General features: G+C 57.3%; 1 protein-coding gene across 26 annotated transcripts in view; it reads left to right on the top strand.

Moving 5' to 3' along the window:
• Window positions 1-27,180, top strand: part of CELF4 (CUGBP Elav-like family member 4) — a gene marked incomplete at its 5' end in the record, with an annotated part of 298,894 nt that overhangs the window by 209,349 nt on the left and 62,365 nt on the right. For 13 of the 26 annotated variants that reach the window (XM_082852748.1, XM_082852742.1, XM_082852749.1 and 10 more), the window contains one exon: window positions 14,452-14,530. In XM_082852748.1, coding sequence (XP_082708874.1) covers window positions 14,452-14,530 — 79 coding nt within the window. The remainder of the gene's footprint in view (window positions 1-14,451; window positions 14,531-27,180) is intronic. The other 13 variants (XM_082852732.1, XM_082852743.1, XM_082852734.1 and 10 more) reach the window with 2 other exon arrangements.

A 27,180-nucleotide genomic window follows, 5' to 3' on the forward strand; every position in this document is an offset into this window, starting at 1 on the left:
TGTGGCGGCGAGGGGCGGTGGGGAGGGCGGTGATGGAAAAACGACGTCCAAGGATCCCACACATGAGTTCCAGCCATCTTGAGGAGTTGGCCTGGGGAGGAGCAGTAACTGAGGTGTTGTCCTAAAAGGGGCACTTTGTCCCTAGGTCCTCGGAGAACAAGGCAGGGTTTAAATCACATGGAGGGATGAAGGAATGAGTGAAGGAATGAAGGAATGCTGTCGGGAGCAGCTTCTTTCTGGCTGCACTTGTTGAATTCAGAGGCAGGGAATGAAGCTGGACCCTGAGGAAGAGCAGCCTCAGGGGAGCCGGGTCTCTGGGGGAACAGGCTGCCGGAGAGGGGCTTTGCAGGGCACAGAGAGTCCAGCCCCAGGGAAGCTCTGAGGCCAGGACATCTTAGGAAGGAGCCTTTCTTAAATCAGGCTCTAATGGTAGGGTGAATCCCGAAGAGGGGGCGTGGGATTCAAGATGCGGGATGGTGGGTGTCCCCATCTCTCTACCACGTCCTCCTCTCCGGACACTGGGGCCCAGGCCAGCTCTGCATGCACCGTCAGCTCCCTGTCCACCAGACCAGGGGCCACTGCATTCCCCTTCCTAATCAGCACTCAGAGCCCCTGAGACCGAGGCGATGCTGCCGGGTGAGTGCAAAGGGATGCAGGGAGAAGGAAGATATCCGACGGGCGGACAGACACCGCCAGGCCAGAGAGCCAGGGGGAGCAGTGATGCAGCCAGGGCCAGGGAGACACAATAAGATGGAGAGAAATGAAGCGGGACTCCGCCCGAAGCCTGGGGTTGCAGGGCCGGTCCAGAGGGTCAGCCATGGGGGCCAAAGGGTGACAGCTCTGGCATTTCGAAGGGCACCCGGGGGCCAGCGCCTGCCTTGATGAGTCCTCGGGAGCTCGATAGACTTTCCAAACCTAATTAGTGTTTAATGGTCTGGAGAGACGCCGCATCCGCCGTCACCAGCCACACCACGCCGTCCGGCTTCAGATTCTTAATTAACCTTTAAGGAGATGATCCACTGTGGACACCTCGAGAGGCCACGTCCATCCCCGTTCGCGCGCGCCAGGGCCCACGGCTCTCTGGGCAGAGCGAAGTGCCCCACGCGCGAGTCTGAGGGTGACTCCAGCCCCCCGATTTGAATCAGATTTTCGAAACTGCTCTGGAGCACTCATCCCACAGAGACTACCAACTCAGAACCACCGCAAGTCTAGGGGAGGTAGCGCTGTGCACACTTAGGGTAAAGGAAACAAGAGCCGCAGATATCTGCCGCGGCCAATAGGGGGCGCGCAACCTGGCAGGGAGCCTCCCCCCCAGTGAGGCATGTGACGTCGAGGCAGCCCGAGGGGTGGGGGGCCGTCAGACTAACAGGGACCTGTCCCCTTGTGAGGAGGTGGGCTTTAGCCTCTGGGCAGGGAGACTCCCTGAGGTGTCCCCAGCGGCTCATAGTTCAGAATCATCCTGCTTCCTGCAAGGAATGTGGGACGAGGCAAAAGGAGGGGACAATCCAGTTAGAGGTCCTCCAGTTAGAGGACAATCCAGTTAGAGGCGGTGCCTGGAATAGGGCTGGATTCCAACCTGCGGGTGCAGAAGGTATTGGAGGGTGTGAGCCTGGCCCCTGGGCGGCGGCAGTGATGTTCCTAAAGCCAGACAACCCAGGGAGGGAGTCAGGCTTTGGGCTGGAGGTCACGCGTACCTGTGGGACAGCCAAGGGCCAAAGACCGAGAGAATCCAGAATGCAAAGCGAAAGAGGGTGGGGATGGTGAGGGGGATTTGGGGATCGCCTCCACGGGGCGCAAGTTGAAGGGAAGGGGATGAGCAAAGTCTCCGAGGGGAGAGCAGGGGAGAGGTAAGGGCCCAGCGGCACCTGGGAGAACCCCGCCCCGCCCTCCAGCAAGCAGAGGAGGGCACAGTGCAGGCAAGGAGGGGACAGCAGTGTGGAGAGCGAACCCGTGCACTCCAGCACCCCCCACACACACACACCTCACCGCCCACACGGCACACACACACACACACACACACACACACACACACTGACAACCACACACACAGCACAGGCACCACACCCTCCCAGTCACCCGCTCCCTCCGCACCCCTGCCTCACACACGCACTCACGTGTCCGCCCCCGCCAAGCCCTTCAGCCCCCACGCACACACGATCACACTCACGCCTAAGCCTGACACACTCGTGGGCAGTGCCCGTGACCCAGAGACCCTGGCGTGTTCCAGGAGGAGGGCCATGATCGATGCTTATTAATGAAGCTGCCCCGGAGATGGCTAATTGATGGCGGTGCGCGGCTGTTGTCTGGAATTTAACCTGATTCATCATTTAGCCTGTTGGAGGCTGGAGAGCTGTGTTAATTAATGCCAGGAAAACAGACTTGGATGAGCTGGCGGTGCAGCCTCATATTAGAAAACCGGGAGCAAGGGGCAGAGGGAGGCGGTGGGGGGAGGGGGGAGAGAGAAGGAATGATTAAATCTAAAGCCCAGAGACAAATTCCAAAAAGCCAATGTCGGTGCTGTTTCTAGGATGACTCAGACTTGCGCTTGGCTGGCATCGTCAGGCTATGGTGTGGGATTGAGAGCAATTTCCTCTAGATTTGTCATTTATGTGGTGTGGGCTTTGTTTTTTCCTTTCTCTTGTGTGGGGACTGTCCCTCCAGGCCTGAGACTGAGCCCTAAGAGACAGGGAGGAGGGGCCCCGGGTTGGGGGAGGGCAGTGGGAAAGGCCCCCTTCTGCTCATGGAGGGTGCTGAGCCTGGCAACAGGGTCCAGGGTCCAGGGCAGCCTGGTGGGGCAGGTGGTGGAGGAGGGCTCAGCGCATCTGACTCAGGGGCAGGCTGAAGGGAGATGGGGAGAAGCAGAAGGGAAGGTGGGCTGTGGGACACATAGACGAGGGTCTCCATCCAGCCCCCCGGGGCCAGGGTGCCCACTCCCCTTCTCGGCTTGTTAGGAGGGTCAGAGTCTAAATGAAGAAGGCAGTGGTTCCACTGTGGCCTGGGGAAGGTCACACCCAGCTGGAGAGCACCGCGGCCACCCCCAGGCGCAGAGCCCCACAGCCACGGGCCCTAGGGAGGCATGAGCTCTCATGGTGGGATGGAAGAAACAGGTTCTCAGGTCCACATAGCTGAGGGCAGCCTTGGAAGGTGGGCTTGCCTTGCCCTGTGGAGCTCTGGTACTGGAGCTGGTAAGAGGAAAGGGGAGGGGTTTTGGGGCTGGAAACACATCCTCTCTCGTCACTAGAGCTGGCCAGAGTGGAACTGGGACACCCGTGCAGGAGGAGCTCCCACTGTGGTGTGGGAGCAGGTACGGAAGAGCCAGCGCCCGAGACGAGGAAGGTGGTGGGTGGCTAGGCCCTGTCAGGTGCAGGGCTGTGGGGCTGGGCGTTTGGGGGATCGGTTCTGCTGCTGTGCTGCGAGCAGAAGGCACCCGGCATGGCTGGGGTCCAGGAAGGGTGGGCTTGAACGCCTTTCGACCACGCCCTTCTGCAGACTGGATGGTGCGCTCCCCCCAGGGAAGGTTTGCTGTGCCATCCTCGTGCCAGGGAACAGGGCACAGCGAGGGCAGAGCCGGGGCAGGTGGAGGAGAGGCTTTGGGGGAACGAGGAGCAGGGAGAGGAAGGGAGGGGAAAGGCCGGAGAGCATAGCTGCTGTTTGTTTCTTGAGCACTTACTAGGCGCCAGGCACTGTGCTAAGAGCATGACCCGAGCTATCACTCCCGCGGGGCTCTCCACACACCCTCTGGGATGTGATCCTAAGAGGCCAAGTAACTGCCCCACCTCACATGCACAAGGAGGTGGCAGAGCTAGGACTGAAATCCAGGCCTCCCAACTAAATCAGGACTCGTTTCATCCAGAATTATCTATCCACTGCTGTTTTTAAAAAAATCACACACCCCCACTCTGAAGAGGGTTAGCGACCCAGCCTGGCCGTGCAGGCTAATGAGCTTCGTTTCCACGGCAGCAGATCTTAATTAGGACCACAAGGGTCCGCCTACCCTTGCCAGGGCAGCTCTGGCACGTTGGTGGGAGCGGATGAGAAGGACATGGGGCTTGGAGACAAAGAGACAGGCTGCCCTTGGCGGCGTGGATCTGGGAAGCCCTGACTGCCAGGTAGGGGCTGAGCCCAGCGGCACTATTCCATCTCCAGGATTCCATCTCCTTACCTGCCACAGCCCAGAGAAGCTTCCACCCACGCAGATGGGGCCCAATCCCAGCCCCATGGCAATGGGGGGATGAGGAAAACTAAAAGGCTGACTGGGGATCCCCTCCCTTCTGGAAACAAGCAGAAGAGACCTTTGACTGGCCCAGGGAAGGGGCACCTCCTTTGTTTGTACCCAGTGGATGAGGGGAAAGCATTCTGTAAACTTAGATGCCAGAGAGCAGAGAGGGTGGAGGTTGGGAGAGGGATGGGAGCGAGAGAGGAGACAGAGAGAAGGGGAGGGGGCCACCCCAGGCAGTCCCACCAATAGGCTCCGTCAGCGCCGCCGCCCGTTGGCTGGACACTGCAGAGCAGAGCATCCTGTTGCATAGCAACTGCCTGGGGCCTTGTTTCTGGGGCTGGACCACGGACGATGTACGGGCTGCAGAGGCCCCCCGTGCCCTGCTCCCCTCCCCGCACCGCAGGCATCTAGCTCCCCACCCCACCTGCCTACAGGCTGGGAGGGGACCAGATGCCAAGATAGTACTGGCCATTCCTGATCTAAATGTTCACCCCCGACCAGGCTCCACTGCCCCAAGCCCTCTTGCTCTTCTGAATGTGGCCCTAGTGGAATGCTAGGGGACACCACTGCCCACTGCATAGGCTCAGACCCTCCAGGAGCCACATCAGGCCCCCTGCTTCCACCCGACCTGCCTGCACATCACACTCTGTGACACCCTGCTGCCTCTTCCCTCAACTCACCTACGTCGTCCGCGGTTCTGCCTGCCAGCCAACCCCCTCTACATCCTCCCCACCCCGTGAGTCTGCTCACCGGGCTCATCTGGTGTCAGAGAGGATGGAACGACATAGCCAAGTCGTGTGGTCAGTGCAAGGTCTGGAGTTGCGAAGGACTCGATAACTGTCACCTGTCACGGTCATCATGCCTCCCTGTCCTCCATCCAGGCACACGGCAGAGGCCATGCAGGTCCACCCACTGTCCTGTCTTGATGGTCATTAAGACAGTCAGGCCTCTGTGCTGCTTCTCAGCCGCCTCCCTTCATCCCCTTGAGGGCCACTTTTGACAGCAGCTGACTGAAGGAATCCAGAGGCCGTGACTGGCAGAGTGACAGGTGTGACTGGGCCTCGCTGGAGGGGGGCACAAGGGCTTGGGACTCTGCCCTTCAGACCAATGAGAGGAGGTGAGGATGAAGGTGAAGAAGGGGAAGGATGAGGGTGAGATGCCTCTGCGGGTGACCCAGAGGTGACCTCAAGTGTTTTACCAAGGAACCAACGGAGGGCCTCGGCTGGCAGGCACCCCCCTTCCACCGCTTCAGGGGCAGCTCCGAGCTGGACCATCTAAATGAGGAGAGGGGTGAAGAGCTGACAGGGCCTACATGCCTGACCCAACAAGCATCAGATGGCCTCCTGGATGCGGGGAATGGGAGCAGAACCAGATTTATTAAAAATCTTATCTGGAGGGTTTGCATTTCAATGGGCTGTGGATTTGCATATTTTAACAATAACCTCCAGGTTCTTCTGTCTGGTCTGCGCTCACTGGCTGTCTCTCTAAACCATGATCACTGGTTCAGTAAACCCTTCCTAATCCGGAGGTACAACATCACCACTTTGCTGGAGGAGGGAGGGTTAAAGGGCCTTTCTCTCTGGACCAGAAATAGGGCTGTTCAGCGGGTCACCACTTCTGGCGTCTGGACATTCCTGCCGCCAGACCGTGGCTGAGGCAGGAGGGAACGATGCCAGTGACAGGCACAATACAGGATTCAGTCGTCCATTTGGTCAGTGAGCATTTATTGAACACCTATGGTGTACCGGGTGCCACGCCCGACTCTGGGTGTGCAGTGGGAACAGAACAGGTGTGGACCTTCCCTCGTACAGAGGAGACAAATATTAAACAAATAAATCCACAACTTGCGAACCATAATGGCTTATCACCGTCCCAAATTGTGGCAAGGCAATGAAGGAACGAACGGGGAGCTTGAAGAGACCCCTAATTTATTGCAAGGCCAGGGGGCTGCTGAGGCCTGAGGGAGGCTGGGTGGTGGCTGAGCCGAGAAGGAAGCAAGCGCGCTGCACCCACAGCCGGCTCGGGACCTGCCCTCGGGCCCTGGGAGCCGCACCACCAACTGGCCTGGCCAGGGTCACCTCGGAGTCTGGCCGTGGTGGGGGAGTGCCTCTAGCAAAGGCACATGTCACTCTGCAGTCATTGCTGGGGTGTCCTTAAGTCAAAACTTTATGACGACAGCAAACGGGATTCCTTGAATCTCTACCCCCACACTGCGGAGTGAACCCTACACAATTTATTAAAGAGGTAATTAAAACGATGTATTTACAACAAGCTACAGATAATGTGCGCTGTTTCTGCCAATCCCCTTAGATCCCTTCTCTCTGGGGGGCTGGGGGGCCCCTGCAGCAAGGGTTCATCCTTTCCTTCCAAGGTTACTGAGGGCCCACTGTGCACAGCCGGGGGAATCCAGCGGGGCCCAGGATTCAGAATCTGTCCTCCTGGGGCTTTAAACAATTTCTCCATTAATTAATTTGTTCATTATGAATTGCTAAGTGCCATGAAGACAAAATCCTGGTGGAGGACAGGGTCGCTGTAGAGACGCCTACCTGTGGTCCCCATGTTCTCATTAGTGAGTTCTCTTCTCTATCTGTAGCAGATGGTTGCATCCTCACCACCAGCCTTTTACACCAAAGTCTGGAAATTCTCAGTCTATCCTCCCCAACTTGCCCAAAGTTCACCTTTAAAAGATAAATCTTGGGACTTCCCTGGTGGCGCAATCGTTAACGATCCTCCTGCCAATGCAGGGGACACGGGTTCCATCCCTGGTATGGGAAGATCCCACATGCCGCGGAGCAACTAAGCCCGTGCGCCACAACTACTGAGCCCCCGTGCTGCAACTACTGAAGCCCGAGCGCCTAAAGCCCGTGCTCTGCAACAAGACAAACCACCGCAACGAGAGGTCCGCGCGCCGCAACGAAGAGTAGTAGCCCCTGCTCTCCGCAACTAGAGAAAGCCCGCGTGCAGCAACGAAGACCCAACGCGGCCAAAAATAAATAAATAAATTTATTTTTAAAAAAGAATTTTTTTAAAGATAAATCTTTGAGTACCGTTCTCTGTTTCAGAAGCTTGTGCACAGTTCCACCTGAAAACACCTGATGGTCGAGGATATGTCTGATGCCTGGAGCTGGTGGATAGAGATAAGCTTGCAGGATGATGGGGACCCAGAAGGGCATCGTGGTCAGGGCAAGTTCATGGGCAGGCTCCCTGTGCTGTCACACAGGGCGCCACACTCAGAAGGGTCCCATGCTTAGTGTTTAGTGCTCTGCAGTTGCCACCTTGAAATTCTTAAAATTGTATCTTTGAACTTGTGTTCCATAAGTGAAGTCTGTGGCATGAAGGAGCCCATGTAGGGGGCCTGGGGCCTCTGCTTGTGATCGGTTTTGCCTCCCACCGCCTGCCTGATCTATATACATCCTGGTCCCCACGTGAAATCACCCTGCCTTCTAGGCCAGCCAGCAACGGCCTGGGCGGGGTTTAGGGAAGATCGGGTGGGGCCCACTTTCCCTGTGGTACCCCAGGCTGGCAGCGCTGTGGCATGTCTGTCTGGTCAACAGAGGCATTGTCTTAGCAGGGGTGAGCATCTTTCAGCTGACTAATGTATCCCTGGCACAGCACTTACAATACCCTTGAGGATCACCCGCCCACTGTGGGTTAGGTCAGGGGGTACCATGGGCACAAGTGAAGTCTGGCTGTACTTCCCATGGCCCACCCTTGGCTGGATTGTACCAGGTCAGTCTGCGGTCAGTGGAAGAGAGAACCCAGCAGTCCTCAGGCCCAGCCTGCCCCCCATGGTGCAGGGTGGGGCTCTGGGTACCTGCGAGGGTCTCCATGCCTGAGGAGACCCTCTCTTTCTTCTTAATCTTCCTGCGTCTGGCTCGCATTTCTCTCTTCTGGCCAGCTCAAGGCACCCTCCAGGCATGAGTCACAAAAACGAATTGTATAATTTTGGTGATTCTGCATAGGCGTTAAATGTTCTGATGTTTGCACTTAAAACTGGCATCACACAAAATAAAGATGAATGGTAGAATCCATGCTAATAATTTAAAATTTATATTTTTCTTTACTTAAAACGACATCAAATAGCAGGTAAAAAAATACCATGACAAGTCAAGCAAGAGAGAGACCATGAAAGAAAGGGAAAGCTTTATATTTCAGTGCTTTAATGATGCTTTTTTCCTTGCTTTTTGAACAGGGGGGCCTGCAAATTAGGTCTCTCTTCCCAGAGCAGCAGTGCCACTGAAGATGGGGCACAGATGTCCCGACAGGTCCAGAACACAGGGTCTGCTGCTTCACCATTTCCATGACCGTCATGTGTGCTGGGGTGGGGGGCAGACAGCATAAAAGCTGAGTTCACTGGGGGGGATGAGAACAAACAGCAGGACAGATGAAGAGTAGGGGCCAGGCTCTGAGGAATGTGTGGGCGCACAGAGCTAGGAGCTGCTTCCAGTGCAGGCTGCAGGTTTGAACAGAAGAAGGATCAGCATTACCAGATTACTGCATGGTTTTGGGAGATGCGAGCCCTCCTGGTGAGCAGAAAACGGGGTATCACCAGACACCCACACATCCCAAAAGCAGCCAGAAAGGACCCTCGGCTTTGAGGTTTGGACACCCACCCTGGAAGTGCGTCTGGGGGCTCAGCTGCCGGCTGGAGAGCACGCTAGCCATCTCCATAGGCCACGCCAGTAACCCTGCCATCCCCCTTGTCCTCCCCCTCCCCCTCCCCAGCCCCGTGCAGGGCATTGGTCCAGACCTTCCTGAGGCATTTCTGGGTCACAGACTGGCAAACAACACGGAAGCTGACATTTGCTGGGAGCACCGCACTAGTTTCCTCCCTCATCTCGGTTAATCCCAACACCCAACCTGAATGAATTGTCTCATGATGTCTGTGATGTCACACAAGTACTACTCAAGCGTGAGCATGGGTGCACGTGTGCATACACACACACACACACACACACACACACACTGAGAGAGAGAGAGAGAGTGGTATAGGGCCATGTGTAGCTGGGGGGCTGAGAGATAACCAAGGAAGTCTTATTGGAAGGGCAGGAAGTCTTTTGAGGAAGAGGAGGGTTTGGATGGCCTTTGATGAGTGACAGGGAACTTCCCAGGCTCTTTCTGAGACAGATCTGGGTCAGCTCACTGGGGCCCGGTGTGAAGCAGGGGGCTTAGGGTCCTGAGAAGACAGGTGGAGGGGGACCCAGCTCCAGGAGGAAGGGCAGCAAGGGCTGTCCCCAGTGAAGCAGGGGCGAGTTCCGGACGTCCCCAGGGCTCACCCTGGCACTGGCTTAGGCAGGTGCCAGGCAGCGAGGGACAGAGGGGGCTCAGCCACCCCCCAAAACCTTCACGCCAGCCCTTAGGAAGGTGATTGCAGCAGAAGGGAAGCTGAGTGAAGACAGTCCCTCCCTGGTCTGGTGGCAGAACACATGTGGGCACTCAGGGACCAGGGGCCCCCTCCGCAGCCTGGGCCTGCTCTGGTGGGGTTTCATTCCAGCCTCAGGGAGCCCCTCGCAGGGCCGGTGTGAAGAGACACAGACAAGAGAATGGCTCTCACACAGGAACAAGCCCAGGGGCACAGCCCAGTTTGTACCAGGAGGACAAGGAAAGCGGTAACTGGAACCACGAGGGTTAATCGGAGCCAGCTTCCCAGATGTCGAGGGACGGCCCTGCACCCTGGCCCACAGTGGGCAGCAGAGACCCGCAGATCCCTGTGGGAGGGAGACGTGGCCCCCGGAGCAGAGATGGGAGGGGGTGTTGGGAGGGGGAGAGGGAGTCAAGAAAGAGCCAGCTGGCCTGTCCATCAGTCTGTCTGTCTGCCCACTGGCCACAGGCCTCTCCTTACGCTGGAAGCCACGCTGGATGGACAGGTGAAGCCTTTGGACCAGATCAATCATTGTATTTATTCTAATTGTATCGTAATCGTCCCCAAGGAACCCAGTTCAAATGAGCTTGACATTATTAAAATTTTAATGCCCAGTTTTCATAGCTGAATGAATATTTAAAGGGTATGTCCCAGCTTAAGTTATGATGATGAAGAAATTAATGGAATGTCTTGTTTAATGCATGGGTATGTGTTGATGCAAAAAGTGGCAGAGACGGGGAGAAGAAGGGGATGTGGGGCCAGGGCAGAGGGGCCTGGGAGGGAAGGAGGGCCTGCCACCCACCACTGGCTGCAGCAGGGAGCAGAGAGGACCCCAGACCTAGGCCAGGACCACTCGCTCCCCCTGAGGGGCCCCCGGGGCTGGAAGCCTGAACACAGTCGATGACAAAGGAAGTTAGTGATGTTCCCAGAGGGCTGACCCCAGAAGCCTGAGGGTGGCTTCAGGGAGCTGTTCCTGACCCAGGGAAGGTGGCCCAGCTCAGGCACCTGGAGGCACAACCGGGGCTGAAGGCCACAGGGGAACATGGGGATGCTGATGACCCAGCCCCGAGGCCCAGGCCCAGGCCCTCCCAGAAGGATAGTACAGTGGCTGAGAGGGACGGGATGGCTGGACAGAGGAGCAAGGGACGGGTTAGAGGAAAGGCACCAAGAAATGGGCCCCAGCGTCCTCGACATTCACCTGCAGGGGGTGCCCTGGGGCTCATGTGGCCAAGAGGTCCTGAGGCCACAGTCAAAGTTAGAAGAGGGGCAAGGAGATGGTAACTGCCCCTCCCGCCTTCCCGCCAGTATCCTCTCTCCCCTGCTTCACAGTTCCTGCCTCACTGCCCATCTCTGCGGCATGGTCTGCCCTCTACTCCCCAGGATGTAAGCATGCCCGGGGTGGGGCTAGATGGGGCTGGAGTCTGGAACAGGGAAGAGAAACACAGCCGAAGGAGGGAGATCTCCCTTCAGGCCCGAGGCATCTGTACAGAGCCTGCTCTACCTAAGAAATCTTCCCAGCTGAGCCTGACACTTTATTTCTGCCGAGAATTAATAAAGCACGGGATTTCTTTCTCTCCCCATCTATCCTGGCTCCACCCTGACAGCCCTGCAAAGGCTGTATGGACTCTGACCATCCCTAGATAATAATAGGACATGAAATATGACCCCAGGAGCCACAGGTCCATGGGAACCAGGGCAATGCTGCTCCATTGTGGGTGCCCAGGCCATGGCTGAGGGCAGGTGGGAGGCTAGATGAGCCCCTGGGTCCCCACCGTCAGGAGCCCGGTGATGGAGGAGGTCTGGGAGCACCGTCCAGGGCTGGCCTGGTCAGGGAGGGCTTGCTGGGGGTGGGGGGTGGAACTGAGGGGAATCAGGCCTAAGTCCGTGAGCCTGGGGCAGAGCATTCATGAGTGCCCGGGTGTCAAGGACAGCGGGACAGTGGCTGACTGCCTGAGGGTGACATGCCCCAGGGCGGAAGGCTCCACGCACAGGCAGATTCCGTTTGCCTTGTTTAATTTACCATGGAAAATGGGTCCCATTATCACAGAAACAGTTCTACCCCAGCCCTCGTCCATCCATAGGACTCACCCCCTCTGCTCTCCATAGAGATTTGCTGTGGAACTCAGAAACGAGGTGCCAGGGGAGGCGTCCTCCCAGGGTCCCTGCCCTTCCTCCCAGCATTGCCTCTAAGCATTCGGGCTCGGCCTGACCCTGCTCTGGCCCCAGGGATGGAGCTTCCTCTGCGGCCTCCTCCTTCCCCTGTCTCCACAGCAGCAGAGCCCAGCTGAGCCTGGTTCGCACTCCTCTGCCTGCCCCTCCTCACGCCCCACTCCTTACCGGGGAAGCCTGAATCAGCTCACCACTCACCCCCTTCCCCACACTCTGTTTTGAACTTTTCTGGACCCTTCCTAAGCCTGTCACGTCCGGTTCCCAGAATCTCCCGAACATGTAGTCTGGTGTTAAGAGTCCTGGGTTCATCTTGATCACCGTTTACCACCTGTGTGACCTCAAGCTAGTTTCTTAACCTCTCTGAAACTCCATTTCCTTGGTTAAAGATTATCTATTTGCACGCATCCTAGGGGAAGTGATGATCATCCAACAATATAATTTTGTAGCAGCTGTTCATGTTCCTGCAGGTGTAGCAGGGCGGTGCCCCCTTTGCAACTCAATTCCCAACTTGACTGCACATTCTATACGGAAAAGGGAGAATTCCTGCAGGACTCTTCCCCCTGGAGTACCAGGAAGGCTTCAGGCCAGAGGCTGGTGGGGGTATGGGAACAGAGCTCACAGGCCGAAGGAACAGATGGGGGAGGAAAGTGTCCGGTCGTGTGGGATGGACTGACGCAAGAGGCGGTGGGGGCCAGATTTGGGGGACCAGGCGGAGGAGGTTGTATTCGATTTGGTGGCCCAATTGCCCCTTGCCAGATGGACATCTTCCCTTGACCCCCTCCTTTCAGGGCAGCTTTGGGGTCAAATGAGGTGAAACATAGGAAGTCCAACCCACCCCGTCATCATAACTTATCACGGTAGCACCGTGCCTGCCCACCCTGGCTGCAGTCTGGATCTGCCACTCCTCCGAGCTTGGCTTTTCATTGGCAAGAGAGAGATAATAGTCCGTCCGTGGAGCATTATAATAATTACATAAGCAAGAAAGCCATAGAAATATAGTCAGGAGAATACAACGGCCAGAACTGGGTCCAGGTCAGCCGTGGGGTCTTTCTGCAGCTTTGGGGGAGACTAGGAGGAAGGGGTGTTCCAGAAAGGAGGGACAGCCTAGGGAAGCGCTGGATGTGGAGTCTCCGAAGACACAGAACGGGAACCCGAGAGTACAGCCCTTCTCCCACAGCCAGAGGCAAGCTCAGCCTCCTGGACCCTTCGCTCAAGGACTGGAAAGGAGGTGGTCTATGGGGGAGCCAGGACCCCCGAAATGAAGCTGGGAATTTCCTTCCTTCTCCGTTAATTGGAGGTTCCCGTAAACCCACACCTTCCTCCGCGGGCAGAGCGTACATACCAAGTACCTTCATTTCCCTCAACTCCATAAGGGGTGCCGAGTGGGGACCTCCTGGCAAACAATGGCACCCGGACCCCCTCTTAGGGGACCGGCCCCCCTCTGGGCCACCTGTGCTTCCTTTTCCTCTGTTCTGTGCCCTGCCTCCCGCCTCTGTCCTTCCTTGCGTTGCTCTGCCCTTCCCCTGGCCTCATCTTCACCTTGCTGAGTCACGGGCACCCACGCTCCCCCACCCATCGTCTTGACGCAACCAAAACTCACTTCGAATCCTAGACCAGAAGGAAGCTTGTGACTGGCTAGTCCAGCCTCCATACACAAGGGGAATTGGCAACGGAAAGGCACCTGGTGCAGGACAAAAGCCCAAAAATAGCCCTGGCGGACCCAGGTTCCCAGGCACATCTTGCCACAAGGGGGCCCCGCCTCAGCTTCTCCATCTACAAAATGGGGGCATTTAGTACCTGCGCTGCCTGCCTCTCAAGGTTTGTTTGTGAGAGAAATGCAAATAGAGTAAGGGATAAGAGAGGTACAGGACAAGCAAAAGCACTGGCAAAGACATAAAATACAATTCCATTTGCGTGATTCGTACCATTTTTATTGTGTGAAATATCCTCAGGGCCTGAGAGCCCACCTTATGCCTCCTCCAGCATCCGGAGGATGGAAAACAGGCTGCGGAGCCCCAGATCCTGGAGTTCAGAGCCCCCTAGTGGCCTGAATGAGGCATTGAAACGGATCCTCCAGAGAGGCCGGCGGCTAAAAGGCTGGGGGCGTCAGGCCGTGCCTGGTGTCGTCCTGGCACCCAGACACCACGTGAGACAAGTAGCTGTGCCCACTCCACATACACCCCGAGGGGACAGCCTGGCCGCAGTCAGGAGCCCCAGCCCTGAGCTCTGCTCCAACAAGGAGCTGAGTGGTCCAGAGCCTCAGGCACCCCTGGGACCCCCAGCCAGCGTCTGCAGGATACTGCGAGGATGGGGTGCAACTCACTGCCATGCCCCAACCTGGGCAGGAGTTATTCTTCGGCCAGAGACCAGCTAGTTTCAGCAAAGCGATCTGTCTCCAGGGTGGGCCAGAGAGGGGACACCTCAGATTCTAGTATCACAGCAAGAGGTACTCAAAGCTGGGAGAGGGATCACTGGAGGTCCCAATCCTGAGAAACCCTCCTGAAATCAGGGGACCCTGGGGACCACACTGGGGAGGGGAGATGGGTGGGGCTTTAGTGAAGACCCGCTCGTTGGCAGCTGCGCGGGTACGCGGGTGTATGTGTCGGTGGTGTGGTCCGTGCGCTATGTCCCCGTGAACAGCTGCGTATCTTTGGGTGCAGATGTGTCTGCTCTAACACTGCCCCCCTGTGCTCTGTTGCAGATGAACCGGCCAATCCAGGTGAAGCCAGCGGACAGCGAGAGCCGAGGAGGTAGTAGCTGCCTGCGCCAGCCCCCTTCACGTGAGGGCCCACTTGTCTCTGTCCCTCCCCCTCCCTCCTTTCCTCCCCTCCCCCCTCCCCTCCCCCGATGCAGCGTTGCAGCAACTCCCTGCCGCCTCCCCCTGCCCCCTGGGGACCTCATGGCCCAGGGTTGGAACAGGGCTTTGGAGCCCTGGGTGACGGATGTGGGGACAGAGTAAAGAGGATGGGGGAGAATTGGGGTCTGCCGTATGCTGGGGTTCCTTCCTTCCCATGAGTACACAAGTAGGATGTCCTGGGCACTCCACTGCCCCCTTTAAGACACCCAAAAGGGTAGGCCCACCTCTGTGTCACCAAGGCAATCCCCACTGGGATGGGACTGGACTAGTTGAAAGGGTGCCAGGCTGGGAGGGAGGAAATGTGTTTCAGTCCTGCCCTGGGAAGGCTCAGGCCAGAGTGGGTGAATCTGAGGGGGGCTGCCCACTGCGGGGTGGGGCTGCCGCAGTCAAGACCCTGGACCTACATACAGGTGGACAGGCAGATGTCTGGAAGGGGACAGAGCAGGAGGACAGAGCCTCACCCCCAGACTCAGGCCTCTGTGCCCCAAGGGGAGGCTCTGTTCCGTCCACCAGCGGGGGCCTCCCCCCCGCTCCCCCACTGCACACAGAGGCTCGACCAGGCCAGGCTCTGGCTCCTCTGCCGAGCAGCCACCCTCCAGGCTTCTGGCCCGGGTGTCCGTGCCCACACCACGCCCCTGGGCTCTCCCTGGCTAGGCCTGGACACTCACTCTCATCTCAGCTCAACCGGGCGCCGAGGAACTTCTCTCTCCCTCCCCCTCTCCCCCCCTCCCAATTTTCCAGGAAATTAAGAGCAAAAAATAGGCAAAAGCTATTTGCAAATTCAGAGTCAAGGTTCTTGTCCTGAGGAAACTGTAGTGTGGCCACAGGTGGCCTGCCCACCCCTGGGACCTGTGGTCCCTCCAGCACAGGCCTCTGCCCTCTGGGCCCCAACAGGGCCTCCGCCCTGGCACAAGGCCTCTATGGCTCTGGGGCCCTCCTGACCCAGGCCTCGAATCCACCCAACAAACCCAGCTGCCCGAAGGGGCCCCGTGCCCCAGGGCACAGGTGCGCCTCCCCGTGGCCCTCTGAGAGCTCCCCATCCCGAGGACCCCGATGGGAGCGGGTTGGTTGAAGAGTAAAAATGGTTCAGGTGTGAAGGGCTCAAGCTGCAGACCACACCTGGGTCACGCTGGTTGCTCCTGCCCCTCTCCTGGCAGTCCAGTTACTTGGTTTTCTCTGCACACAGAGGCTCCTCAAACACCCAGGGCCAGGCCCCCTGCCCTGGCGGAGAGAGGCGTGCAGTCTGGCCTCACGCAGGTGCCCTCGGTGACACGGGGCAGAGGCAGGGCCTCTCCCAGAGACTGTCTCCAGGAGAAAGGACCAGCAGGACCTGGCCCCCAGGTCACCTGTCAGGCAGTGACTCACCTGCAACGCCCTGTACGTGTGGCAGGGCCAGGAGGCAGCAGAGACCCCTGGCTTTGGTAGGGAGGGAGCTCGGATGGTAAGTGGCACCTGCGGTCCCAGAGGAGGGGTCCCCGAAATGGGGGCAGCCAGAGACCTCGGAGGACGAGGACGTGGCCCTTGAGCTGCCTTGAAGGAGGGGATATTCCACACCTGGAGAAGTCGGGGTGGCATGAAGAAGGCCTAGTTTAATCCAGGACAGGAGCAGGGTGTCGGGAAGCCTGCTGCCAGCGAGGCCGCGCTGCGCTCTAATGCAAACCGTTTCTCCCCTCACTGGCCTTGGAGGCAGTAACTCTCCAACTTCAAGTTGCTAACCTCATCTCCTTTCTCCCATATATCTCCTGCGCTGACACTTGCCCCAAACCAGATTAATCAGCTCTTTTATTCTTCCTGCAGTAGAAAGGGGGGAAAAGAGAGCCAAACCTAAACATCTATCTATTAATTGCATATTCAGTATTAAACAAGGAGATGATCCTGAGTAAGCGTCATCACCAAGCTATTTGAAAAGAAAAAAATAATTTAATATCCATTAAATACTTCTTCAGTGGGGGGAGGGGATGGGGGCGAGGTGAACATTAAAAAAGATGAAAGAAATGGGAACAGGAGAAAGGTATGGAAGGCAGGGGTGGGAGTGGAAGGGGAGGGGGAGGAACACGATGGGAAAGGAAGAGCCCAGAAAGGTGAAGGGAAAGGGGCAGAAGGAGGAGGAAGGCCTGGGAGAAAGTGGGTAGAGGGGCAGGTGGCAGGGAGCTGGGAAGACTTGGGGGCACAGCTGGGAGGAGAAAGGAGGGGCAGGAAGAGGAAGTGGCCCCAGAGGGAGAGGTGGGTCTGCACCACCCGGGCTCTCCTCATCCCGGATTAGCTAGGTGCTTGGCTGAAGCTCCCCAGGAAGAGTACAGGACGGCAGCTCTTGTTCTGGTCCTGGGTTCTATTCCCATCTTTGTCCAGAATGAGCTCTGGCCAGGACACTGCTTCTCTGGGCCTCCACCCCCTCACCCAGGGATGGGAGATCTCACTATCCAGGAAAGCTGCTGTTTACAGAGCACCCACTGAGGGCTGGGATTTGATTGGATTTGGCCACAGCACGCAGCCTGTGGGACCTTAGTTCCCCAACCAGGGATTGAACCCAGGCCCTCAGCAGTGAGAGCGCAGAGTCTTAACCACCAGACCGCCGTGGGCCAGGACTTGAAACAAATACATTTAATCCATACAAAAATGTTGGGAGGTGGAAGTTATTGGCCCCACTTAAAGGTACAAACCAAGGCACAGAGAGGCTAAGTAACTTGTTTCAGGTCACACAGCTAGGTGGTGGCAGAGCCAGAATTCAAAGCCCTGCCTGTCAGTAACCAGCACCCAGGTGCTCTGCATTCCTCTGACTCCTAGGATAGTCTTTCGGACTCAGGGGACAGTGGGAAGGTGCTGCAGGCATTTGTCATACCTCTAGGGCTATTCTCAAGGTAAATGAGGGGAGAGGAACAGGGTCCCAGGTGAGGGAGGCAGGGCCAGTCTGGACGAGAAGCTCCCAGACGTACCCATAAGACATGAGAGACCAGGACTGCAGGGGTCAGAGAAGAGAGAACCCACTGTGGCCTGGAGCAAGCAGGGAGGGCTTCCTGGAGGAGGTGAAAACTGGACCAAGAGGTGTAGACTTGGCAGGAGACAATGAGGGCCCAAAGTGAAAATGGGACCCTGAACACAAGGCCAAGGGGTTGCACTTGTCTCCATCAGAAGGAGGAGCCACTGACCCCATGGAGGACCAGCCAAAGAGAGGGCATCACAGCTGTAACATCCCTGGGCAGGAAGAGAGGAGACAGCCCCTGATACCACCACCAAGAGCTAGGGCTCCAGCTAGGTGGGGAAAGAAAACCAAAGGAGAAAGAGCTTCCCCAGGACCCATCCCGCTGCAAGGAGAATCCTGTTAACCCCACAGAACTTGCTGGAGCAAGTCATATATCAACTCAGATTCACCCCCAAATAAGCAAGCCAGTTCATTCACCAGGGGAGTGAGGCAGGCTGGGGACAGAGAGGAACCAGGTAGAGGGCACCCTCCCACCTGCCCTGGCCATCTCAGAGGCAAGGACGCTTTCTTGGGCGTGAAATGTTGTGTCCTTTGCCTCCTAGCAGGCAGACACACCCGCCCCAAGAGCTGGTTCACGGGTCCCCGTCTGAACTGGGTCTCCACAGCTGCAGGGGCCCTTCAGCCTCTCCGTTTCACTCTCAGCCTCTGGGTGGGTGCCCGCAGTGTGCTGCCCTGTAGCCCTGACCCCCTCCCCATCCTCCCTGGTCTCAGTCCAAATGAGTGCTACCGCTGAAGACAGGATAAGCTCCGCCCCCCCCGCCCCACCCCCCCACCCCCACCCCGGCCCCAGGCAAGGCTCCTGCAGCCAGAATGCGGGCGGGGGGGGGGGGGGGGGGGGGGCGGGGGTGGTCCTTTCAGGAAGTCAGGCTCTGAGCAGCCTGGCCTCAGGCAGCAAACCTGCTTGGGGGCTCCCTGGGCTGAACCGGAGGAGGCCGGGGCTGGGGTCCACCACCCCCCCTCAAGGGGCTCAAGGGGGTCAGCAAACTAGTAGCAGCCCTTGAGGAGGGAAGGAGTGGCTGAGACCTGGGCCAGTACAGCAGGTGTAGGCCTGGTCCCACCCCTCCTCCGCCAGTCCCAGCCACATAGCAGCAGATGTGAGCTGTGCCACAGGAAGCCACACCCCTCTGACCCCATCACCAGAAACCACCCCCACCTCTTCCCAGTAGCCAGCTGCAGGTCAGAAGTTTCAGCTAATGCAGGCCTCATCCAGGGCCCAGATGAGGGAGGCACTCACACACCTTTCCCACCAACACGCTGTCTGCTCAGCGCTGACAAAGGCACCCACAGACACACACCCAATTCCACACTCGTGCCTGGTGAAGTGAAACCGAACGTCCCCACCAGGGATCCAGTGACTGGGGGCGGGGCACAGACTGGGGCCACCCGTTTGTATCTCATCTACATGAAATGACAGAACAAAGCAGCAAGATGTCAGGCTGAGGCGTTGGAGAAATTAGAAACCAAGACGGCTTGGGAGGGAGTCCTGGGAAAGAGGGGACTCAGGGTTCAAGGGGCCGCCCCCTCAGAGGGAGCAGGGAGGCACGGGGAGCCCTTCCGAGGGAACAGGAGCAAGGGTGAAAGCAGCCCTCCCGGGTGGCCGCCACGCTCTCACCCCTCCAGGGACCCAGACTGGAAACCACATGAGCACAGACACACTCCAGCCTCCAGCAACGTGTGAGACGTGTGAGCCCGAGCTCGGGAAGCGGTCATGCCCACCGTGGGGACCGATGAGGGGCTCCCACGGTCCCTCTCTGGCCCATCAGGCGTGTTTTCCTGAGGGGGGCCTTGGTCAGGCCCAGGCTAGGGAGGCAAAGGGGCAGCTGAGACTGAACCTGATATGGGAGCCTGGACGGAGGCCCGATGATCGTGGAAGGAAGGGTGTAGGGTGGACGCAGCAGGAGGGCTGAGCTCCACGTTATAAAGTCCTGTGGTTCCTCCACCCGGGGCGGCAGGGCCTGGAGGAGGCTCCGGCGATGTCAAGGGGAGTGGCCCTGAGCTGCAGCCATGGACTGTCCCCCCGCCCGCCCCTGCCCACCCCGACACACGCACACACACACACACACACACACACACACACACACACACACACACACACACACGGAAGCTTCTAGAGGGTGACGGAACCTCTTTTATGTACCCCTCCAAGTCCTGCAGAACCACCTGGGGCTGAAGTCCCCCACCCCCGAGCTTCCACTGCCTCCCCCTCCTCCCTTTGCAGACCTGGGAGCCCATGTCTGCGTCTCTCCACCAGTTCAGTCTCTCCCTCCTGTCTCGGTCTCTCTCTGGCTGGAAGGGCAGGGCAGGGAAGGCATGGAGGGTTGGGCGCAGGTGTGACAATTTCTGAGTCATTCGTTTCCACCGAGGCAGGTGAGGGCCGGTCACTTAGCCAAGTGGCTCCTGCAGCCTCTCGCGGCTCCCTGTCCGTTTAACAGCATCTTCAGGGCGTCCGTCCCCCTCATCACAGCCGGTGCTCTCGTGGCAGCGGAGTCCCGCTGGGCCAGCAAATGAGGTTGGACACGATGCATGTGGACGTGGCTCTGAGGCCCTCCCCGAGGCCACATTCCCCACTATAAAACCGGGGCTGACTCCGTCTTCCCAGCCCCTCCACCATCTGTAGCCCCATCAGTTCCTGTGGCTTTTAAAATCCTATTAAGTTCCTCATTTCTCCTCTAAGCATTATTTTATTTCTAAACAGACCCAGACCATGTGCTGTCGGGAGGCCTTCAAGGGTCTGTTGGGGACCGGCTGAGGGGTGTGGGCCTCACCTTGCGGTCCTGGGGCCCACGAGACCCATGGCCACACTGGTGACCCGCCGATGCCGGGCTTCTCACGTCCAGACTTTTCTAGCTATTTAGTCCCATGCTCTAGGTAGGCAATTTCATGAGCAGCAGATGAAATGGCCCTGCTTTAGGAAAATTCAATATACAGAAGTTTCCATTTTCCAATCTTGAGAGGCAATAAATGACTCACTTGACAAAAGCTTCTGGGTGAACAGAAACCCCTCAGGGTTCTGCTAGGAAGCCCCTGTCCCAGGCAGGAGGGGGCACAAGAAACATAAGGCTAAAGGGCGGGGGGGGGGCACAGCACACTGAAGATTCATCTGAAATGATACCATGACAGTAAGAAACAAGGTTTTAAAAAACGGTGTTACTCTAGATGACCCCTGACCCGAGGTGCAGTTCAGGGGGAGGGGAGGGGGAAGGTGTAAGGAAAGGCTTGGAGGACAGGTGTGAACCCCTGCAGAAGGTCCTGGGGGGGGGTGGACAGAGGCTCTGGCCCCAAGAACAGCCCCATTTCTGACACAGCCAAGCCACCGTCTGGAAGTCAAGTCCCACAGCAAGAGCGCCCCCCAACCTCTGCCCCAGCCTCTCCCCTTTGGGACCCCAGGAGTGTCCCCCCCGGGTCCAGCACATCCTGACCTCTACTTTGGGGCTCCTGGTTTGTACCCTGCTGGAGAGACCTCAGAATGAGTGGAGCCAACCCCACCCCAACTAGAGGGTGCGACCTTGGGCTGAGAAGGGGTCCAGTGACTGAGGCCCCAAGCAGCCACCTGAAGGAGAGGGGTCTGCAGCTCAGAGCAGAAAATGCCCCACACTCCCCACCCCCCGATCTGTCTGTGTCCCCACAGAAGCTCCTGGAAGCAGGCAGTGTGTGGACCCCTGGAAGTGTGTGTGATAGGGATGTGTTTCCTTTCTACACACATCCCTCCCAAACCCTGCAGACCCCCGTATCCTTAGATCCTCTGTCCTCCGGTTCCACATCGTGCTCCCTTCCTGCAGCTGTGTCTGCGCCCAGGGGCCTGGAGCGAGACGTCAAGGTGAACCTTTGGCTGGGGGAGAGCTAAGTGCCCTGTTGGCCAGGACACAGCACCCCGTGGCCTGGAGGGGCCCAAGGAGCCACTGTGTCCACCTTCCCCCGTGAGTCGGCCTCTCACCCAGCTCCCCCCGCTTCAAAAACCATCAAGAAGAAGAGCAACCCCAGGGCCTCTCTCAGCCCATCATAGCTCAGAAACCCTGTTTTGTCAGCCTGCCCTGCCCTATTCCCACTGGAATTTCTCAAGCTGTAGACTGTAATGTTTTCCCTTGAACACCAGCCCCAAAGCCAGTGTCCCGGCAGATCTTCCCTGTACTTGCATCCCTGATGTATTTTGGACTGATGTTTAAGAAAAAGCAGTACAGTGTTCAGCTTGGGAAATTCATGTCAGACCTAAGACAGCACTTCCCCACTTCCCAGACAGTGGTGGCGCTCAGCCTCGCGCAGGGGCCCTCTGCTTTCTGGAAGGACTAAGGATTGGACACTTCATCACCAGGCCAAGTGGCCCACCCAGGGCTTGGCTTCTTTGATGGGTAAGAAGTTCTACCACATATCTGACCATAATCTCTCCTACTGTTTAAGCACTTCCAAGTTAGGCTCCCTAGATCATGGTGCAAGGTTCCCCTGCCCTGGGGTTTTATTCTCCATAACCCCTGTTCCTTCTGTCTTAAAAGGATCTTTGTCTCCTTTCTTTCCCAAGCTCCTTTTAAAAAGAAATTTTAAAACTCCAGAAAGGTCCTCTGGTTGATACAACTGAACCCAAATAGCAGCTGCATGAAGACAGGTCTCTGTGGCTGGGGAAGGAGGTGGCTGGTGGGAACGGTCCCTAGAGAGGGCCCTGTGGGGCAGGCACACATTATAGATACCTCGGTAACTCCTGCCGAAAGTGTGAAATTATAATTAACTGCAACCCTGCCAAGCTTAAAGGGACTTTAGGTTTTCAGCTGGGGGAAAGGGTGTTGATTGATCTGCATTTTGTTTTTAAGGTTCTTTTAATCCATTCGGCAAGTTAAGTTGAGACTCATGGCTCCTCACCAAAATCCCTCTGGCCCCGGCTAATTTAGCAAAGGACTGTTTCAGGGGAAATGGGATATTAATTATCGCAAATGGGCTCCTGGATGATATATAGAAGCGGCCTCATGTGTGCCCAGGGTGAAGGGGCTGATGACAGGAATAGGAATGACAGACAGAGGGACCCACGGGGCCCCGTCTCCCACTCCGTGCCGCTCCCACGGAGTCCTGTTGCGGGCATTGTGTGGGCAATGCAGGGGAAGATGCCCGCTTCCTCAGGAGACAGGCAGGACCAGCAAGAGGATGTCACAGGCAGTCCTTCCTCGACCAGGCGTTCCTCAGCGAGGCAGCCCTGACGTGGGCAAGATGTATCCAGTGCCCTCCTGGCCCCCGACACACCCCCCTTGGAAAAGCCTGAGAGCAATATGGGAGCAGTGAGGCTGTGCAGTGGGAGGATGGGATGGGAGGCAGAGAGAGACAGCACGGACCAGAGAGATCAGAAAGGGAAACACCTGGGACTCCCCTAGTGGCCCAGGGGTTAAGAATCCGCCTGCCAATGCAGGGGACACGGGTTCGAGCCCTGGTCCGGGAAGATCCCACATGCCGCGGAGCAACTAATCCCGTGTGCCACAACTACTGAGCCCGCGTGCCCCAACCACCGAAGCCCACGCGCTTAGAGCCCGTGCTCCGCAACAAGCCAAACCACCACAGTAAGAAGTCCGCGCACTTCAACGAAGAGTAGCCCCCGCTAGCCGCAACTAGAGGAAGCCCTCACCCAGCAACGAAAACCCACCGCAGCCAAAAATAAATAAATAAATTTATTTTTTAAAAAAAGGGTAACACCTGATTGACCTTCAGAGGGGAGAGGATTTGAGGGAGGAAAGGCAGAGTTTCCCAGGTGGGAAAACAACCCGAGTCAAGGAAAGCTTGGAGGATCCCAAGAGGCCAGAATCAGGCGTCTACTGTCGGGGGAGGGCAAGATATGGGAACAGTGATTTCCAGAAGGTGCTGTAAATTGATGCCTTTAGGCAAAGGGAAGCCATCTAAGGCTTTGGGGCAGATATAAGTCGTGCTTTGGAAACCGTAGCTTAGGGAGACTCAGCCAGATGGGGGAAGGGAGCCGGAGCAGGGGAGAGAGAAGGGCCAATGCTGGCATCACACCCACATGTCCTGCCCTTCCCACAGTGATGTCTCACCACCTCATGTCACAAAGGGGATGGTGACAGCCCCTTGGAGCTGCCATAGGTGGAATACAGTTGGTGAGCTGTGGAATCTCCCCTGATGACAGCTGCTACAGTTATTTTATTCTTGGAGTCCAGTCCATGGGAAATGAGAGGTGACGGGGGTGAGGACCTCTGACAAGGTGTGATCAACAAAGTGCAAAGAGAAATCATACTCCCCAGGGCCAGAGCTCTACTGTGCGTATGAATTTACCAGAATGGGGTGGGACAAGGAAGGCTTCCTGGAGGAGGTGATTATTGGAATGACAGGTTTACCAAGAGGTAGGATCTGGGCTGTGTCACAGGCAAAGACATGAAAACAGGGACAAGCAAGGCAAGTATGTAGCATCTTAGACTTTTTAAAAAATAATGTAGAATAGTTGCTTTGGCTAAAGAAGAGAGAGTCCAGAAGACCAGATGTGATGCATTGTGGGTCTCACTGCCGCTTGCATTCCAGGGTGTGGACACCTATACCCGTGAACGGACAGTGTCTGAATCTGGGGGGGGCCTGTATCTTCTCACCCTTCAGTCCAAGTTCACCAGGCCCAGTCTTCCTGATCAGATGTGCCTGTCTGCTCTCCTTCCCCACCCAGCCCAGGACGATGCACAGGGGAACCAGGCAGGCAATGCCTGCAGCAGCTGCTGCTGCTAAAGCCAAGCCAGGGCTCTGGAAGGAAGATGGATAGAGCCAGCAGGGCCTCGGTTCTCCCATTAGGTCCTCCAGAGCCTCCAGGAAGAGCACCTCAAGCCCTGCACCAGCCCCGCAAGGTGGATCGAGCTGCACCCCCATTCTCCTCAGAGGGGAGAGGTGACTTGCCCAAGATCACACAGCCAGTAATCAGCCTTCACGCCTCAACCCTTCTGGGCAGGACCCATGCCTTGCTGCCTTCTCTCAGGTCTGGCTGGGGTGCTGAGACCCAGAGGAAGTTCTCCCAGCGTCAATGCCACCCATCAGAGGCACAAAGGATGAGGCTGGACCACAGCCTTAAGGAGGAGCTCTCCAGCTCCTCACTCCCCTCCCCCATGTCCTTTGGGAATGGGGGTGGGTGTAGGAGGAATCGGGGAGGGTCTGAAGCTGAACTACCCAAGGTGCAAACCCAGTCAGCAGCAGGATGAGCCCTTCTCAGTGTGGAGGCCCTTCTCAGGGAGGAGCAGGTGGAGAAACTCCACGTCTGCCCAGCAGAGGAGAGCCAGCCTGGGCACTCAGGGCGTTGTCTGTCCGGGCCTGGTGAGGAGGAAGGCTTTGCAGAGGCTGGAGGTCAGCAGGGACCAGCCAGCACAGATTTTCTTTTTGATCATATCAGAGACAAACCCATGATCCTGACATCACGGATGCCACATCCCAACAGAGTAACAGGCCCTGGTGACTTAGGAGGTTTAAGGCTTGGACGTGAACGGCCAAAGGCAAGTGACTCAAAAGTGCAGAGAGATGATCCCTGCCCCTGGAGAGCTGACCATTAAAGTCAGATGCATGGTCAGGAAGGTGTCTTCAAGTCTTTGCCGAGCTTTGGACCCTAGGGAAGCTCACAGTCTGGTGAGGAGATCAGTTTATGGCCTCAAGACCTCCAGATGAGCAGTGGAGACAGCAGGAGCCACGGCCGGCAGAGGAGAGAGCTGTGCAGGCGGAAGCAGTCAGGGAAGGCTTTCTGGAGGAGGCTCCCTACTGGAGGGGATTCAGGCTGAGAAGACAGTGAGACAAGGATGCAGGGTAAGATGAGGAAACCAGCTGGCCCAAGGAGAGGGTTCCAAGGAAGGCCCCGCTCAAGAGTTGGATGTTTTCTGGAAGATGAGGGGAAGTGGTGATTGGTGGAAGCTGGATATGGGAAGACTGGCCATCTGCAGGGGGGGACTGGACAGGGTGTCAGGGAGACCAGGGAGAGACTCTTCCAGCCTCCAGCTGTGAGGGGAGGGGCAGGGGGCATGGGAATTAAAACCTAAGTTCAAGAGCCCTTTTGTCACCATGAAATACAAGCCCCAAAGCCACCTGTGTCCTGACCACTACCTGCTGCCTTGAGACCTCCAGGTACATGCCCACTTTCAGGCACATGGCCACCCTCGGGCAGCCCTCTCTGACCCTTCCCAGCTGCTCAGCTCTACGTGGTCAGAGCCCTCGTCAGGGTCCACCCTGCTGGAATGCTTTCTCCAGCTGTTCCTCGCTGGTCTTTCCAGCTCAGAACCCCTTTCCTTCCCTCTGCCTGAGCCGTGAAGTCAAGCAGTGGTTGTTAGTTTCTCATCTCTCCGTCGAGACTGTGCCCTCGGTGCGGGCAGGCATGTCCAGCCCTGCACCAGAGGCCAGTCTCCCACTCATCTCGCTAAACAGCGACTCTGCTCTCTGCTGGCCTAAAAGCTGCCCCCTCTTGCATCTCCCCACCCCCAGCCCCTCCAAAGCCAGGCCCACAAGCAGGGGGCAGATGTGGGCAGCAGGGTGGGTGCCGCTGACATTGGCATTCTCCTTGCAGTGCGTCTTAATAATTTAATGGCTATTAGCAGAGCCGCAGTGATGGGGGGCAGGGGGCGCAAAGGGAAGATTTATAGAGAGAATTCACTCCAGATTGGGGTTTTGTCTTCCTCTGTTTTCCTGGCATTTATCATGCATGTTTTAATTTGGATTGGAGAGTTGCTACCATCTGGCCATTATCGCAAAGAAATATTCATTTTCACTGAGTGACACAGGCTCCATTCATCACAGAGCGTGCTGATGGCCCCGTGAGTGTGGGGCTGCGCTTTCTCCTTCATTTGAAATGAACCTTGAGCTATGAATAGGTCCAGTTCAAGGGGAGCAGAGGCACAGGGCCGGTGACCTCCCAGCCAGGTGGGCAGGGAGCACTTTGGGGGAGGGCGAGGGTGGGAGTGGGGGGAGCCCTCCCTGCCATCAGAGTCCTCCCACCTCCCCTCGCCTCCCCTGGGTGTGTGCGGGGCGGCGGGGGGGCGGGGGCTATTGGCGGCCTCCACAGTCTCCCCCAGGCATCTGACAATACCCCACTCACCCTCATATACAGGGCAGCCCTCAGGCCAGACCAGAGAGCTGGCAAAGGGTGGCCCCCTGCTGTGGCATCAGCATCTGCTAAAGGCACTGATGATGTCCTGCCAAGGGCAGAACTGCTTAAGCACTCTCTCCCTACCAGGACATCGCTCTAGTGGTGTCATCTCAGGCCAGGGCTGTGTGAGGAGCAGAAGGGCCTCCTGGTTCTCCTCTCATCACGCTATGGTGGCACCATCGGGGCTGGGCCTGTGGGGAGAGACGTGTCTGCCTCCAATTGGGACATTTCTGGAGTGTCACCCTCGTACCCACGCGCTGCTCACTGCACAAGCCGTCAGGGGCCAGAAGCCCTCCTGTCAGCAATGGGAACCCAAGCACGACGCTGGACACCCAAGGGGGGGGTGACAGAGCACCCCTTGATTGAGCTGAGTCCCGCTCTAAGCCCACTCGATAAACAGGCATCCAGCTCTGCAAAACGGAGAAAATCATTTTTCATCCATCTTAGATAGTGAGTTTTCAGGGCACGCAGAATTTGTTGGGCCCCTTCTGTATTCCCTGCCTGGTGGGGA

Source organism: Leucopleurus acutus (genome assembly GCF_964270905.1).
Source record: "Leucopleurus acutus genome assembly, chromosome: 13".
In the NCBI taxonomy this organism is placed as follows: Eukaryota; Metazoa; Chordata; class Mammalia; order Artiodactyla; family Delphinidae; genus Leucopleurus; species Leucopleurus acutus.